General features: G+C 38.8%; 1 protein-coding gene across 1 annotated transcript in view; it reads right to left on the bottom strand.

Moving 5' to 3' along the window:
• KIF25 (kinesin family member 25) overlaps positions 1–18,561 on the bottom strand; it is a 37,936-nt gene that overhangs the window by 4,857 nt on the left and 14,518 nt on the right. The window contains exons 8-13 of the mRNA XM_069852248.1: positions 17,247–17,314; positions 13,848–13,922; positions 9,549–9,698; positions 8,315–8,491; positions 3,084–3,235; positions 383–580 (exon numbers count right to left, since the gene is read on the bottom strand). Coding sequence (XP_069708349.1) covers positions 383–580; positions 3,084–3,235; positions 8,315–8,491; positions 9,549–9,698; positions 13,848–13,922; positions 17,247–17,314 — 820 coding nt within the window. The remainder of the gene's footprint in view (positions 1–382; positions 581–3,083; positions 3,236–8,314; positions 8,492–9,548; positions 9,699–13,847; positions 13,923–17,246; positions 17,315–18,561) is intronic.

Genomic DNA, 18,561 nt, shown 5'->3' with positions numbered 1-18,561 from the left:
CCACACATGGTGATATCAATTATTACAGGTATTTGTAATATTTAAATAATTTATGCACTTTAAACATTTTCTGTACAAACACATGCTAATTTTAAGAGTAGAAAAACAGGCCTAATAAAACCAGCCTGAGAAAATAATATACCTATGATATGAATAACTGCCCTAGGCTTATTTTGGGCTTATGCAGATTTTCAGTTAAACTGTACTGGTATATAACTGGAACAATCAGGCCCACAAATTTTGTTTATGTCCGGATCTGTGGGTTTAAACCACACCTTGTGTGAAAGCAGGGTAGCACATGTGCCTTCCTAAAGAGGCAAAGGCAACTATTGTAACCTAGATCTGGGAGGATCTTTGCCCATAAACAGATGTGTTTGCTTACCGACACACTCACTACCAGCCAGATCCACCAGCTGCAATCTAGTTTTGACTTGCTTCAGTTTCTCAGTGGCTTCAAGTTGTGTTGGTGACGAGGCTCTGGAAGAAGAGGTGGATTTATTATCTCTCATTTTTTGTGGAAAGGTGCAGGAAACCTCTTTATTTAGTCTGTGACTGGTTTGTTCATCTTCCCATGAAATACCTGGTTATTGGAAAAACAAACAAGGGGAGGTTTTCACTAACACTGGAAATTGAGAAGGGGAAAAACTGGGTATCAGGAAGGGAAACACAATATCTGCTGGTTTAGACTATTCTAACAGAAGCAATATACAAGTCAGAACCAATGTCATGGGCAGGCTAAATGACTTTTTCCATCTTATTTAAGGTTTAGTTCATAAAAACAATCATACCAGTTCATCACAACACTTGGGTGCAGGTTCTGTTGTATCTAATATCCCCATTGTTCAAACTTCCATGTGGAAAACAAAAAACAAGAGTCCAGTAATGACTTTAAAGGTTATTTTTTCATGTTTTAGCTTGACTGCAACCAAAGTGAGATTTTGAATGTTTGGGAGCAGTAAGCTCTGAAGTCTGTTTCTATGTATTTGAAACATCACCTTCTGGTACTTTGGGGAAGAAAAAAAAAAGTTTATCTTTTTCTGTTTTATCATTTGCTGCCATTCCCTCTAGATGTCCTTCAGCCCTCATATGCTACTGCTCCATCTCTAACAGCATGATGAGCAGTTTGCCTCAATAGTGTTATTCCCATTTGTTCAGGTTGAGTACCTACTACTCCTGGCAGTTCTGTATCTGCAATACACTGCTTCATATCCTTCCTCTTCCTCAGCAGCAGCAGCATCTGGCTTTCACTTTGTGTTGGGAAGGAAGAGGAAGATAGATTCTCTGGGAAAGCTGCTTTGACACAGTATAGGTTAGCTTAGCAGGAGAGTATGCAAAAGGGCTTTCCCAAAACAGTTTTGCATTTTTTCTTTAGTGTTTTGGTTTCCATCCATATCTCTCTCTCACATGTGCTCTCTCTCTGAAAGACATAGATGAATAAAAGGTGCAGATTTTGCTACAGGTACTAGAGACAATTCTCTCCTGGAGACTTAAAAAGTTGCAATAGTACGAAGTTCCCTGACTGAATTGGGTTGCAGAGCCCTGCACCTCTCCAGCTAGGCTGTTGCTACAACCTGAGCTGATTGTTCACGGTGCAGATAGAGCAGCTGTGTTGGTTTACACAGACTAAATGGCTTCAAGCCACACAGTGTAAAAGTAAGTGTTCTCACTCCTCAGTTTGAGACAAGAAAATTAAGAAACTGCTGTGCTCAAACAGCAGATATTCCTGGAAAAAGAAAATGCTAAAAAGACTGTAATCAAACAAAGTGCTGGCTTGTCAATCCTTTGTTCCACTTTGGGTGCAGAACTTGGCACAGGCTTCACAACTTTTTATTTAGTGACTTACATTTCTGGTGTTGAGATATGTGACAATTGTGCTTAGCTTTTAAATCAGGAATTTCTCCTTTTAAACAGGACAAAACGTACTGTCACACTGCTATAGAGAGGTCCCATTTGCATTGCTGCTCTACCTCTCAGTATTGCTTATTATTACTACTATTACTATGAGATGAGAGCTTGAGCCTGCATTCAGCATAAATGAGACATGTCTATGGAATTTTGCTGCCAGTGCGGTAGGGTGACCGCAAGTCAGAATGGCAAAGGGAAGACTGGACCAGACAAGATGGCTTGTGAGCTAATGGTGCAGACACTGTTTTGAAAAGTAACATCTGTCTGATAGACAAGAATCTGGAACTGGCTAGAGCTAACATCTGGAATGCTGGAGTTGCACTTGTGAAGTAACCGTGTCTTTTGGCAAGGTCCACAGGTGGGCGAGGGCACTGTTTGTTCTGTTTTGCTAAAATTATCAGTTTAAGTTCTGATAGCAATCTAAGGGAAAAAATGTTAAATATTTTCCACTTTTGAAAACCATAATGTTGTTACAAAGTATGAAGGAGATGGACCACAGCACTGGAAACAGAGACCCTAATTATAAACATGAGCAAAAGTAAACAAAATTAACTTCCCAAAGCTGAAGTTATTCCTAAAGCAATAAACTGTAAGTCTTGGTATGGTAATGAAAAATGGAAATATGGGGTTTGCCATAGTAAATAAGACAACTATGTTGTCTGTTCTTATAGTGTCCTAGTATTAATAATTCAAGAGACTCTGAATTTAATGGGCAGGTAAAAAAATAATTCTCACCCAAAAGCATATGATAATCCCTAAAATGTGTGGTTAGTTCTGCCACAAACTTAGCATGACTAATTATATGATTATGCCACAGGGAGTGATTTATCTACTGTATTTCAGCATCTATCTTATAGATACCTTTTCTATCTTACACCTGATCTTATGACTTATGGATAAAATTAATTTCATTAATTGTTTAATGCTATAAAACTTCAAGAACTCTAAGTCAAGACATGTAAAGAAAAGTGAAAATTTTTTATCATAGTGAAAATTTCAGTAGCATTCAGACATCAAACTGATCAGTTACTTAAGGATGTATATGTATGTTAAACAGTGAAAAAGAACTGAGGGAAACATGGGTAAAAGGAGGAAAAAACAAGATGGAAATCTCTCAGGCCACAGACTTTGTCAAAAAACAACTAGTTCTAGATGTATTTTAGTAACATCCTGCTCACCAAAGTTATCTCCAGAGATGATTGTGGTTATGGTCAATGTAACTACCAGATGAGACCGAGAGGAATGAGCATGCACCAGTGTGGGGTGCCTGACTCTCAGCTGTAGGCCTTTGTTGACTAAATGCAAAAACTCAGCTGCATTTTCAACAGTCCTAGGAAGCAAAGAAAGAAACAGAAGATTTAACTGATTCACAGAAAAAAACCACAAAACAAAGCTGACAGCTTAGATGTGAATCTGAGCCTTTCCACTTCCTTGCTCTTGTAACTCCTTATAGTAATCTCAGTTTTGATCTGCACAAACAACTGTATATAGAATTTTTCAGGTCGGATATAATCCAAAATGAAATTCAAGACAAAGAAGTGATGTAGTACTGAAAGTACTGAAGATTTGCCTTGCCAGCCTTACACGTCTATAGGTACTGTAGCTCAGCTGTGGAAGTGACTGAAATATCTTCTAAAGTGTGGAGGTGTAGAAAAGACACAAATCTAGATATTCCTGGAATCTCCGATCTTACAGAAGTGGGGTTGCCTGGTTTATGTTAAGGTATCTAATGCCTGGGAGGTACAGAATTGGAGGGGGGAGAAGAAATTTCTCAGGACCTTCGGAAATCATGTTTCGCATTTGGAATTAAATCAATGATTTTTGGAAGAAAGTTCAGTTCCACTGTTCAATGAGCAGGGACTCCAGCACAGTGTCTATTCATAGAGAGGCATAAGCTTCTATAGACCATTTTATCTCATACTATCCATTTTATTTTCCATTAAAAGGAAATATTGTAAATATACTAATCAAAGGAAAAAAACACAGAAAGTGGAGTAAACTCATTAGGAAAAGAAAACACACATTGTGACTTCCCCCACGTTTGCAACATTTAAAACAAATGAGGCAAGATTGCCTACCCTTTCCTTTCATTCCACTGCCTTCTTCAGTAATGACTCAATTTACATCACCTAAACTTTAGTTTCTAGATGGGGTTATACATTATTCTAAGTGCATAGCACAGCCTGCTCACTGAACACCGTGTAACACCAGCACCATTTACAATCCTCCTGACAGGCTACAGGCTTCGTCCCACATCACTGCAGTCAGCAAAATCAAGTATGTGATAAAAGGCAAGGCCTTAATAACTTAGATTTGGTTGATTTCAGTCAAAGTTAAACTGCACACAAATCTATTTTATGCTAAGAAGAACCAGACATGAAGAGTTTGGAGACAAAAGAGCCATACCCAACTAAAACAATTTCCCCTGAAAATAAAACAAGGGCATCTGAAGAACAGAAAAACACTTAACCATACTGTGCTTACAGACACTTAAGAAAAGCAGCCCCCAAATGCAGTTCCCTGTGTAAGAAGGGCTGCAGGAGCCAAATGATCACTGTAGTTTGCCTGTCAATCCTGAGCCACACATGCTGGCCTCCCCTCTAATATCTCTACCTCTGTATCCACTAGGATTGTCTCTCTGGTAGTTTGAGCTGGCAGCAGCAGAGAAACAGTGGCTCTAGTTCCTGCTGCCTGAGAAGGCAGAGCCTCACACTGGGGGGATCAGACTATTGCCTCAAGTCCAAGGAGATAGATCCTGCCTTCGTAAGTTTTGAACTGCATCTTCCAGTAGCTATTCAGCCAGGACTGGACAGCCTGAAAGGTAAGCAGCCTTTGGTAGGATGTAGCAACAGGCAGTTGCCTTTGACAAGCTGCTGCTGTACGCTGGCAAAGGATCAGTGCTACAAGCTGCTGCCTCCTCACTATCATTTGCACAAGAAGATACGCCTCAGGGCGTGCTGTCAGTGCTGGTCACCTACTGGGAAATTGCAGTTGACTTTGGAATTAAAAAGCATCTCCTGCCCAGTGCTGCAAGCTTGGCACAGTAGCTTCTCAGCAGGACTGACAGTAATAATTTTTTAGTATAATCTCTACAACTTTATCACACTGTATGCACTGCACGTTCCAGGATCAGATTCCACAAAGAGAAGCCCTGTTGCGGTTAGGTTAAAAATTTGATGCTGAATATTCTCCAAAGTCAACCAAGAAGAAAGAGACTGAGGTTTTTGTGATTCACTAAGATGTATGTTTTAGCAGGAAAGAGACTACTGTACTTTAATGGATATATGGAGAAGCCAATGAGACCCACCAGGCCAATATATTCTAGATGAAATATTATCACAAAAGAGGATGTGTTCTTATTCAAAGCACCAGCTGTTTACTTTAGATTTCAGGCAGCTGGGTGGCCTTACTCAATGATTCCCTTACTTTGTTTGCATTTGCTTTTTCTTATTAACCTTTCTGTGTAATTATTAATATAATCTGTTTATGAATTGTATTTTTTTCACTGCTTGCATTGTAATTGAGCTACAAGCCCATATTCTTATTTATATTGGCATTAGAATTGAGTATTTGTCAATTGATTGAGATAAGTGTTTTTTAAGAGGTGCTTAGTTCAAGGCACCAGGTTCCTTTACTGTAGGTTAGAATTTACAGAAATATACAGAGCAGCCATTTCATTAGCTAGAAGGACAAATGAAACCTTATTTAGCTTCTAGTTCTTGTCTCTGTGGCACAAGTCCAGCTACATCTCACCTTTCCCTTCCCCAAAGCCTAGGAAAAGAAATGCGTCACCCACTAACCCTGCAAAGCTCCCTTGGGAAGTAGAGTATGCATTTTTTAGGAATGAAACCAGGCCAATATCTGAAATACCATAATTAAAAATTACTTGGATGTTCTGATCAAGCAGGAAAAATTCAACTCCCATTATACTCATACTGTTTGCACTCATCTTCATTTACTAAGTCATACAGTTCCTTTCTTCCCTAGTCAAAGGGAAAAGGTTAGCTTCTTCAAGAAAGTTAGAACACACATAGGTTAGGCTCTGCTCCCAACTTCTTCTTGAAGGGGTTTTTCATTCCTTTGATAGACCCTTAACCAGACACTAAAAGTTGGAATGGAGTCACAATTGGGAAAATGCAAGAAGGGTGACTGAGAGGAACCATAATACAGAAGGAGAGGGCAGAAGGATTCATCACTGAAGCTCCAGTCATTTTTAACTCATTGCATGCTCTTATAGAACATGCAGAGTATAATCAAGGATGCAGAATTTCTCTGGAAATCAAATTTAACCTCAAGACTGAAGAGCAGGCATAACTCGGATACAAATGTTAATACTTCCTAGAATACCACAGTGGTTATTATTTTACAGAAAGAAAGGAGGGCTATGTAGCCCCTTAGATGAAGAAAGCCACTTCACAATTTCTCTGGGGTCCCACTTTTCTGTGAGCAACTCGGTGGCTAAAAAATACAAGTCAATGTAACTAGGTAGAATAAAAGCATGTTTGCACAACCCTCCAGTACATTCTTGTATTTTTATCAAGGCTTTCTGGCAATAGTGTAAACCCACATAAACAAACAACTACTAGTCTGCTTATGTGATTAAGTCCCACAAGACAAAAATACTGCCTTCAATTATTTCCACTGAGGGTGCGTTTTATTTTAATTGGGGTGGGGAGGGAGTGCTTTTCATATCTGGCTTCTAATTCTTCCTGGAAAAGTAGGGATTAGACCATGACAAGCATTATTATAGAGAAGTGAAGAAAAACATCATGTTTCCCCCCAGAAATGGAAAACACTGTACTACTGTGCTAAATACGTCAATAGGGCAAGATACTTCTTTTCACAAAACACTTATTTGCTCAAGGAGCAGAACATTTTTTCTAAGCTTTTAGTCCTCTCTGTAGTGTTCCCTTCTGGAATCTGTTCACATGCTGAGCACACACAGGGAGATGTCCAGTTCCTTAATTCCACCAGGTAGCATCACCTCTCTGGTGCCACTAGTACTGCTTGTCATAAGATTTTTTGCTAATGTTGCTTTTATACCAGCATAAACAACACAGTCATTAATAAAAGGAAGCATCTGAAACAGATTCACTTTTGTTAATGGATGAATTGTTATGGACATGTGATTTTTCATATAAATTTTTCATGCACAGTATTATACATTTGCTTTGTATACTACACATATGTAACACCACGAAAAAGCCTTTCTAATGCTTAGTAAGTACAAGAAGGCATTAAAATAAGTATAGCTGTAGCCTTAATTCCTCAGCCCTCCCTGCACCGTAAAAATGTATAAAGAATCTGACTTACCATAAACCAATGTTGGAAAGGTACATATCTTAAAACTGAATGCATAGAAGCTTTGCTACTTCTTAGCTTTTAGTTTGAAGAACCTGGATTTTCCAGAAATATTGGTTCAGAGGCCAGCATAGCAATTCCCACTTAAATGCCCTCAGTTATGAAAACTGAATACTAAGCAGTGTAAGATGAATATTTATATTAAAAGGTCACTTAAAATCTTATTCTTTCTAAAGTACCTTTTTTTGTTAACTCCTGTGTATGTAGGGAAGGCAGAGGCAATACAAGAAGTAATATAATCTCTAAATTTTATAATCTGGTAATACTGAATGAAAAGTGCTTTGTGGTTGGGTTAACCCTTCATTTTCTACAGCTGACAAGGTGCCTTAGATCCAGCAACAATGAAATCCAGTAACTGAGCTAATGGACACAGCTTTTTTTGCATATGGTAAGGATTGGATGGTTAGAAGCAATAACTGGTGTCTATAATGCTGTTTTGGGACAGCTATACATTGCATTGACACCATATCATGGTTGGATAATCATAGAATCATAGAATAACCAGGTTGGAAGAGACCCACCGGATCATCGAGTCCAACCATTCCCATCAAACACTAAACCATGCCCCTTAGCACCTCGTCCACCCGTCCATTAAACACCTCCAGGGAAGGTGACTCAACCACCTCCCTGGGCAGCCTGTTCCAGTGCCCAATGACCCTTTCTGTGAAGAATTTTTTCCTAATGTCCAGCCTAAATCTCCCCTGGCGGAGCTTGAGGCCATTCCCCCTTGTCCTGTCCCCTGTCACTTGGGAGAAGAGGCCAGCACCCTCCTCTCTACAACCTCCTTTCAGGTAGTTGTAGAGAGCAATGAGGTCTCCCCTCAGCCTCCTCTTCTCCAGGCCAAATAACCCCAGCTCTCTCAGGTGTTCCTCGTAAGGCCTGTTCTCCAGCCCCCTCACCAGCTTTGTTGCTCTTCTCTGGACTCTCTCCAGAGCCTCAACATCCTTCTTGTGGTGAGGGGCCCAGAACTGAACACAGTATTCGAGGAGCGGTCTCACCAGTGCCGAGGATCACAGTGCCAAGGATAAGGATCACATTGTGTACTTACTCATGCATAAGCAATGGAACATCGCTCTTGCCTTCTCTGGTTGTGACAACTTCACGTTTGACACCAAATACTTTTCCATAATTGTCTTTGGCCAAAAGATCAAAAATTTCATTGTTATACACTTCTACAACAGAAACCTCGACCCAGTAACTTCCTGCTGGCTTTTCTGAAAGAAGCCTGGATAATAAAAACAAAGGGATTGGGGGGGGGTGGGAGAACAAGAAAAAAAGACAAAAAGTCTTGAAATCAAACCCCAAGTGAACAATCTGTAAATAAAGATCTATTCTTTAATTATAATCTAATTACAGACTGATAATAGTGCTTATTAAATATCCACAGCTGTGGCTTTGCCTCATCCACACGCTAATGTTAAGCTGAAGAATATACAGCTATATTATACGTGAAACAGTAAATAGAATTTCCTTTTCCAAACAGTTGTGCCAGCTACATTGATATCTCCACTAGCTTCCCTCAAGTATTTTTTATACCATTTCTCTCTGGACATGATTGCATTCAGAGCTCAAGCTATCATAAACTCTGGCAGACTGCAAGCAATGAACACACAGCGATGGTAAACTGCCCAGCTAGATCTGTAAGAGGTTATCTGTTTACAGCCTCAGAAAATGCAAAAATTAAGGGCTCGTGTATTTAGGAGAGCATTTACATTTAGGCACAATTATTCTGGTAGAAGATTGTATCTTTGATTTGTCCTATAATATTCTCCAAAAGAAATAGTCTTACTTGGAGAAACCTCTAGTGGCTCTTCTAATATAGCAAAGCATCAGTTCAAAACATATATTAGGTTCAACTAAAAAAATATGAGAATTCTCAAAGCAAGAACTGATTGGGGCTAAAAAAATCTACTACCATTCTTCCTGGGGACTGGGTTCTAATCTGAATCTTTTTCATTTATTCTAGTTGTCAGTTTTCACAAAACTTGTAAGAACTAAATTATCGTTTGGACTCCTGCAACTTTGGTTGAAACCAAGAAGTTAATTATAAGTCTGAAAGACAGGTAACTCACAGCAAGAAGCATAATCCTATTTTCTTATAAAATCTGACTAAGCAGGAGAAAGACTAGAAATAAAATATCAAATGGCAATTAGAGAAGCTATAAATATTAATCATTACGAAGCTGAAATGTATAATGACAAATATGTTAAAAACATTATTTCATCCTTTCTAGAAAGTTTAAGATGACTGCCACTGAAACGATCCTTTAATTAGTTGTTACCTGAACACTTCTTGGGTGGCTCGAGGAATAATTCCAAGTTCCGATTCATCTTCTATGGAGAATGCAAAGTTCTCCTCTAACTGTGGTCCCAACATTGTGTATGTCTTCCCACTTCCAGTCTGTCCATAAGCCATGATACACACATTGTACCTGAAAATTAAAAGGGCCTTGATTTATTTTACCGTTAATAAATATGTGCGTTAAGTGGCAAGTCAAACCCCAAATGATTTGGCAACACTAACCGAAACAAAAAAATACACTGCCCCTGCAGATTTCTTTCTGGAGATCTCAAATTCTGACAGAAATTAGAGTACTGCCCATAACATTATCTAAACAGATTTTATTTTTTAAGCGAAGTTGAAGGGATGCTTGTCTTGGAATGACTGATGAGGTTAGACCTCCCGTCTGCCCAGCTTCCAGTTCACATTGTACTGGGCTGCTTGTTAATCAGCTCCTGGACAACTGCAGTTTACAGTACAGCATTTCAAAGCAAACCATTGCTGGGTTTGATTTGTCTTACAGTTCCATGCACAGCACTAATTTCTTAACAGCTGGGAATAGTAAACTCTTCAGCCCCATATTCTTTTTCAGGCTGGTACATTAGTAACATCCCTCAGTCACTGGAAAAGAGAGAGCCCTAATAATAAGAGGCACAAATCTTAAACCAAATGAATTAGTTCGGTATAACTATGCACACAAAGACTGCTCTGGAATAACGGTGGTAGAAATTGCTCTGGTATGGACTCACAGAAGGCGAAAATGTAGAGATACAGGCATCTATAAAACACAATTCATCATTTTCTAAGTAGACTCTGAAAATGCCTGTTTCTCTGCACTGAAAATAATACAAAGTAGTCCACATCTGTGAACTCTGTTCTCCATGTCTCTGCCGCAGGGTTCTGAATTAAGATGTATGAATCCTATCCAGAAAGTGTGCTTCTAAGACAGTCGGATCAAAGTCAACATCCTAAGCAAAACAAGTGGGTGGATATAAATGCATCCAGCCACAGTACTACTTTGTGTTGAGGACCAGTACTGTACTGTGCAGCTGAAGGTTAGTCTCTGCTTGGCTGCGCCTGCTCTACAGCACCTGCCGGTACCTTGGTGTTGACCAGAGCCGTGCCAGCAAAATCTCTTGGAAGACACGCAGTTATACTGACAGGACTGCTCCTTCCCCAGATTCAGAGACACAACATTAGCAGAATCTCCCTAGGTGGCGAGTGCTTTGCAGTACACTGAAATTTCTCCTCTGCTACATCTGCAGGAATGGGCTTGCTCCTCTTCCGCTAGGGAGTAAAATTTCACTGCCTAAGCTGTACTTCCTCCGTGGGCAGAACTGAACAGCTGCTTTTGGTTATCTGATGCTTTTCCTCATATCAAAAATGTTGTTTCAAGCACATGCCAGCAAATTTCAATGAACGCCCCTCATCTAATTGTTTTAAATTTATGGTTTCAAGTCATGAAGTACTTACATGACCATTGCAGAGAAACATAGTTGCATATTAAACATGCCTAGCAACAATTATTTTTGGAGGATTATTTAGAAAGCTTTCTCTTGTTAGAAAGAAATGTGGGCAGATAAGCAACTCTGCAAAAGTTGCAGTCAGTGAATCTACGTTAAGTTCCCTCCATGTTTCAGGATGCAGAGTATAAAACACAAGCCTAGTTACAGATTTGATAAAGTAAAGAAGATAACTATAACTGAAAATGAAATGTGCTAGAAATTAGGACTGTAAAGCTGAAACGAGATTTCTTTAAATATTCACTGCTGACACAACTCTGCTTACATTTATGCCAGTGGAAAGCTCCCACTAATTTTGGTAGTTTTAGCTAAGCTAACAATGAGCAATTTTGACAATTCCACTCCTAACATGCACTGCCTTGCCAGCTTGGAGTTTACTGAGACTTCTAGCTCTGCTTCAAAATCAGAGAGCTCTTTGGAACCAATAAGGGAGCCAGAAGCTTTCCTTAGGAAAAACAAAATGGAAGTATTTTTAGAAATATCTCAAACTTTCACATAGTCCAGCTATTCAAATTCATTTAACTGCTACTTGTTAGAAAGTAACCATCATGGACAAAATAGTTCTGACAAGATACAGATGATATGATTAGTAGCCTAGTAGACAGGTGCTTGTAGCACTGAAGATCAAGATGCAAATTAGGTGTCAATAAGTGATAACTTTTCTGCCAATGCCAAAACAGTATTTCACTAAGTCCAAATATGCTCAGACTATCCAAAGCAGTATTGTATATCAGTAGGAGAATGAATTGTTGGGAGATTCAACAGACTAGTTTATATTTACCTGGTTTACTTCTTGGTGTTCTGGTACCAACATAAGGTTTTCCAATACAGCAATCTGAACATTTTAGACTATGATTCATTTATGTGCCCTGGCACTTCTTCTCTACTCTGCTTCATTAGTTATACTCTTGTTTCAAAAAAGTTCTTACCATTAAGCTAGAATAACAATAGTTTCATAGTATTTCTCTCCTGAAAAAAGTGTGGATGTTTGGTATAGTGAAGTTTTCACTAGGAGAAAACACCATTAAAGGAAATCAAAGGAGAAAAAAATGTATTCTTTAAAATAAATAAACGAGTTTGATTCTTCAGTGCTGTAAAGAAAAGAAACGTTATCTTACTGTCTTGCTGGGCCTGTATGGCTAACTGTAAACCTTGAAGCCTGCTGTACTTTGTCTGTTTTGCATATGGAACAATCTTTTCTTCCTGTATATGAAACAATTCATTGAGAAAGAAAAATAAAGAAAAAGTAAAGAAAGGGAGTGGAACACTCCTTTCTGCTTAAGCTAAAAGTTGTTACAGACCACTTTGTAGCCCAGACTAAAACAATCAGGAGCAGCAAAAAGGTTCAGGTTCAGACCAAGTATGTCTGTTTCCCATTTCCAATAGGAAGGCTGTTGTATGCATAGCCTTGCCTTCCCTGAAAATCTGCTTCTGTTTAAATAGTGCTCCTGGAAGAACAAGAAAACTCTTTTGTTTTCAATAACAGAACACTTCCTAAGTGAATATAAAAGTCCTAGTGTTTAGGGCAAGATTCTCTCAATGTGGAAATTAGAAAGTGGGAAGTAGGGCAGATCAAGGTATAGATCAGATATGCCTGAAGATACAGAGGCAACATCTTGAACCTAAGCAAACTTCTGTTCATTGCAAAAGGAAAATAGTGGCTGTAAGGCCTTCTTCAAACTCCTCCAACACAGTGGGGTCCCTAGGCTGCTCGGCAATGGAAACTATGGTTACTCATCCTGGGTAAACTACAATAATGCCATATGGGCCATGTAGGAGTCCCCTTAAGCACAGGCAGCCCTTTCAGGCCCCTCTGTGGCCTGTGTAAAGTGATGATTGGGATTTCCCAATATCCACAATATCCCAATATGCCTCTTTTAGGCTGCTTTTAAGAAAAGGAGACTTGGAAACTGCAGTGTGCAGACTGGGAACAAGGATTGACACTGTTCAACTATGCCACTCTGGGTGGAAAGAGACTGGCTTTCTGGAGGGAAAGGTCCATGACAGCTCTACAACCACTATCTATAATTGAGTGGAATTGGAGCAGAAAGAGAAGTTTTGTATGAATCTCAGTTCAGCCCTCAAGGCTTGTAACAACATGCACTTCAAGGGTTCTTCACAAGAGTAGATTACATTGGCTGTGGCATAATGAAAAATCACACTTCATGAACTTCAGTGGCTAGAAGTAATTATACATGTTTGTTCATGGCTGTTACTGACCAGTTTCGTATTCAAACCAGAATTCTGTTTTAACCCCAGTGCCTGAAGAAGTGTTAGAACTATGACTGAGGATGCTCAGTTCTCGTTCAACGAGGAATTGATTAAATCACTTCTTATTGCCTGTGCTGTACAAAAGCAGAACAGGTGATCAGAGAGTGGTCCTGGCAGGCTTTTCATATATGAATGCACTGTTGAAAAAGATGCGGGATACTGTGCCTACAGCTGAAGAACAGTTACCAAAACACGAAAAAAATATTGTATTCTCCATTGGAAGCAATGCCTAAGTTTTCCTGAAAGAGACCAGAGAAAAAAACCAAAACCTATTTCATTTTCTCCCAGACTTGGGTGTTCTACCAAATTTTGTAAATAGTTTCTTCACTGTTTATACAGGGAAACAAAACAACATTCACTTGGTGTTGAGTAGAAAGAAAAGAGGAAAAAGCACCTGCAAAGCCACAAAACTTGACAGGACCACCACTATTAGGTAATTTTTTTAATTGATGGACTTCAGTAGGTTATTGCTCTTTAGCTTTCTTACTCCAACTCTTTTAACTTACCCATCCAAGAGAGATGTTAGCAAAGGGGCCACATCCGCAAATACTATGTCTTGAGACTCCAAAGCACTGTAAACTCTGAGGAGCAAAATGCGATGATTAGATGAAGAAAAAATATAAATAAGTTGTCAGAATAGAAGAATACAAACTAGGGAAAATGTAGACTAGTGACATAAATCTTGTGACCTGCCAACATTATTGTTTCAGGGAACTGAAAATTAGAACTCCAAGGTTCTCACTTACTTTTTGGAAGTGGCTGTTGTCTGTAATGGAGGGAACAACCTGCAGTTGTACACTTGTGGCTCTCTGAGCTCATCCTGATCCTTCTGCCTGGCTCTCTGGCAGATGGAGTCTTTTTCCAGGCTGTACTGGATCCCTGTTATTTTCTCCCACCTACTAGACTCTGAAATACCCCTGCTGCCCGAGTCTCCTTTGTGTCACACTTATGAAGGGAGTGGTCAGGTTTTGCTTTCCTATATATGTGGATTGGTGGGGGTGGGGGGGAGAGGTACAGAGGCTGCAAACTTGCCTCAGGACTTGTCTCACAACCTTCAGTGGCAGAAGAAAACCAGAAAGCCTCTAAGGGCCATTTTTAAGGATGCGCTGGCTCTGTGGGCAGCATCAGCCTAAGGTGTTATTATCCTCACTTCTGCTGAACTATCTACTCTGAAACACTTCTCACTCAAGGAAAGACTTTCTTTCACGTTGCAAGTTGGATTTCAGACTAATTTTTAAACAGAATGAAAGACAAGTGTATTCAATGAGTTACTCTACCTCTTAGAAAAAAACAAAGACCTTAGGCCACAACAGTGATGTTTAAAACAACTGCATACATTTTTTTCAGATTCAAGGGGAAAAGAATTTAATACAAGGCTTTCCAAAGAAATTTTTCCTTCAAACCTTTCAAATATCAAGTTTGTACAACATTAAATATCAAGACCTGAAAATAGAAAATCATCTAAGGGAGGAAATTTTGGTCATAAAATGTGGACATCCTAACTTATTCATTTCTTCTTTAGCACACTAAAACCACAATCCCCTCAAGATTACAGCCTGCAGCAAATACTGTTTAAACAAGATGAACAGAATCTAAACCATGAATGCTATTAAGTATTTGAGGTATAAATGTTTATCTTTGGAAAAAACTTCTTTTTCTGATATCATAGTGTTGTGATTCTTTTTGTCCTTGCGGTTTAGCTCTGTTTTCCAAGGAGTGATGCATGTTCTTTATAGCTTATCGCAAAACAACTAATAAGAAACAGGAATTGTGGTAGCAGCAAACATTAAAAAGCATAGTTACTTCCCTCTATATACAACATATTAATATATTTCACTTAGCAGTATTAGACAGTTTATATATGATACCACAAGTTTAACTGAATTAAGACTCTGTGCTCTTTAGCATTTACTCCAGTCTCTTTGTATACTTGACCAGGATCTGGCACTAGTCTATAGCCTACACAAATGCAGATTTTGTATTTATGTTCTCCATAAATATGACTGTACCGAGGGATCACTGATAAACAGATACCAAATTAGAGCCAACCCACTTAATTCAGCATTTTGTTCTTGACAATAGCCAAAGGAAGGAGCCAAAAAACCACTTTGGTGGCTGGGAACACAATAATTCATCTCTGTGTCTGATCCTAATCCTTAAAAGCTGTAAACTAGTCTCAAAGTTGAAATATGAGTTGCATCTCTGTTTCAAAAAAAATATTATTAGAATTAGTATTCAGTTTCTTTTTGCATCTTGCTGAATTCTTGGCCTGGAGTAACATCCTGTGGCAACGTGTTCCACAGTCTAATTGTAAGTTGCATGAAAATGTACTTTCTTTAGTCAGGAAAGGCGCACTTGTCTGGCCTGATGGACAAATCCTGCTTGTCTCGCCATTCCACTGATGTGCTGTCATATTACACAGAGAAACCGACAAATATGCAGATATGGGGCACAGTTTGTACTGAGAAGACACAGAAACTGAGCAGCAGTACTCCCATCCTTGCTTTGCATGTGTGCTCCAGTAAACTTTGCACATCAAATCTGTAAGGTCAGTATAAGAGAGAAAAAGCACTTCCAAACATTTCTCTCTGCTTCATTATCATCTTCAACTGATTAAATATTCATTAGCACCAAGTCCTTCATCTTAACCAACTAGGGCTCCAACTCAATATGTGTTGAAATGATTTTTTTAAATTAACACTTCAAAACACCTCAAGAGTTAGTAAAAGAAAAAAAAACTCAAAAAACCTTAAAAATGTGTTTTAGAGACTGAAACATTTATACAGTCTGCACTTGCTTTTGATACGTTTTATTGCCTAATAAAGTAAACAGATTGCTACTGCCCACAACCAGGGCTAGAATCAACCAATCTTTTTAGTCTGCACTGCAAAGTAGTATAGCCACAGCTAACTAGGCCAGGTTCAGGTCCTGGTAGCCCTTCAGAGAAAAGGCTCAGGGCTCCATGTTACAGAAACTACTCCAAATATTTACTCAACTTCCTAAAGGAGTTTTACTGCCACTACTTAGCTGTGGTGGATCAAATGCTACCAGTACTCAAACGAAATAGTTTAAAGTTAGCTTGAACTAGTTTATGCTGCACTGTAATCACAGTGCTGGCCTAAGCATGGACACCCACTTACTTAGCTGTCTGAGACCATGAAATATGTAGCAAATCCAGAGAATCTCTGTGTATTTTTACCAAAATGATGACAGATTTGTCCCTGTGTAGCAATTAATGTTATTTTCACCTTGAAAAATCTGAGCTTTTTTTTTTTTATTTTGCTAACTGATTTGCCAATACAATCTAAAAAGCATAACATGCCGAAAGCTGGAATTTTCTTCCTGAGCTGAAATAAAATATTTTGACGTTTATTAGTTCCATAAAACTTTGCTAAAAAAATAAACATTTTTGAGTTCATAAGAACCATATGCTCTTCTGTTTATAAAAAAGAGCTGTGCTGGGACACTGAAAAAACATTCCCCAAGAACTGCAGTCTTTGGGGGATTTACATTTTTTTAACCCTCTTCCTGATTATCAGAATCCACACCACATGTACAGTCACAGCTCCTCTGGAGTCGTGTGTCAATACCATTAACTGGGTTGCTCTACAAAGTTGAATTTCAGCACTTTTCTGCATTTACTTCAGCTAGTATAGCTGTGCTAGGTATAGCTGGAAGGTGAAAGGAATGACATTGGTTTCAAACTTTAGGCATATCAGTAGTCTTTGCTGGAGAACTGAATGGGTCATCTGTATCTTGAAGCGCATTATTCTGTCCTGGGAATAACATGAATACCACATAAATAAAAAAAATGTGAACATTACCTTCTAGTCAATGCCTACTAAAAATTAGCCTTCACTACACAAATCTTCCAGCAATCCAGATTGCTATGCAGGACTACCCACCTCTCGAACTGAAAAGTCCTGTTTATTGATGCATGACCAGGACGGCTACACTTTACGAGGACAGTTTCCTAAGAGAAAAACAAAATACTTACAATTACTATCACAGGCATACACATACAATTAAATATTTATCATTTCTAATGTTCCAGGTGACAGTAACAATTAAGGATCATGAAGTCCAAGGTCCTTCTCCAGCAGTCACCACCAATACATGATGCTCTAGAGCCTGTATACTGCAATGAGCTAGCAAGACCACAAGAAAGGATCTCAAAACACATTCAGATTATTAAAGAACAAAACCAAACACTGAATACAAGAACTTAAGTTCACAAGAAAGTTTCAAACCCTCACCTGAACTTCTTACATGCCTAGAAAGCCAGAAGGAAGTAAACCCAACCTCCCTAACTGCTACCACAGGTAGAAAACATGGCTAAATGAGCCATTTTTTATTATATGGCCAGTTTTCACAATGCCTTTTCAGATTGATTTCATATATATTCATGGCTAGAACTTAGCAGAAGATGCACCTTTCATAGAATAACATGCTAATCCACAACTAGTGAGAAAGAACTGCACTTGCACAATTGATAGAATTCCATGAGTTTTTAGTGGAATCCGCTTTCCAGATGGATTATATAGTAGTTTTATGTCTGACAGATATGTAAGCAGCTCTTTAAACTATTTGAGTGTAATCACAGCAATCTGACATGCCTTACATAGCAACTTCTGTGCCCTTCTGTTCTTCATAGCATATGTTGATTAATTGCAGGGAAAAGTAAAGGGAAAAGAACGTGGAAGTTTACAACAGTTTGGGTGGAAGCTTACTAGCACAGAAAATACTTTATCTGATTCAAGAAGGTTTCCTTGCTTTCCTAGCTTATTAACCTGCAGTTTTATTACTGCATTTGATGAGAATGCTGAAATTTCTACTGTGCTTCAGACAAATAGTTCAGTGCCAAACTAATGGCCTTCAAATGAGTATTGCCATGGAATGAAGTCTTAAAGCGATGAGCAAATAAATATTGCATAACAGTATGTCCAGCATGCCAACAGCTGTTTTGAGTACAGGTACTTCTTCCTCTTTGGAGAAGGCCAACGTATCGTTACCAACCTAATGATTACAAAACGCATTCTACAGAATGAGCTACGTTACCCATGCCAGTACTGGCAAATCGAGCAGCAATACAGGTGAGTACAACAATTCACTACAAAATGGCCTGAGAAAGGAATTCTAATATGATCAGTAACCAAAAGTCTGATGGAGGGAAGGAAAACAGAAAAAAAAAGAAAAAATGGGAAAAGGATACAGACTCAT

Source organism: Phaenicophaeus curvirostris, chromosome 2, assembly GCF_032191515.1.
Source record: "Phaenicophaeus curvirostris isolate KB17595 chromosome 2, BPBGC_Pcur_1.0, whole genome shotgun sequence".
NCBI classification, from domain to species: domain Eukaryota; kingdom Metazoa; phylum Chordata; class Aves; order Cuculiformes; family Cuculidae; genus Phaenicophaeus; species Phaenicophaeus curvirostris.
Note: the sequence above shows the minus strand (reverse complement) of the source record. Positions and strands in the feature narration are given on the sequence as shown.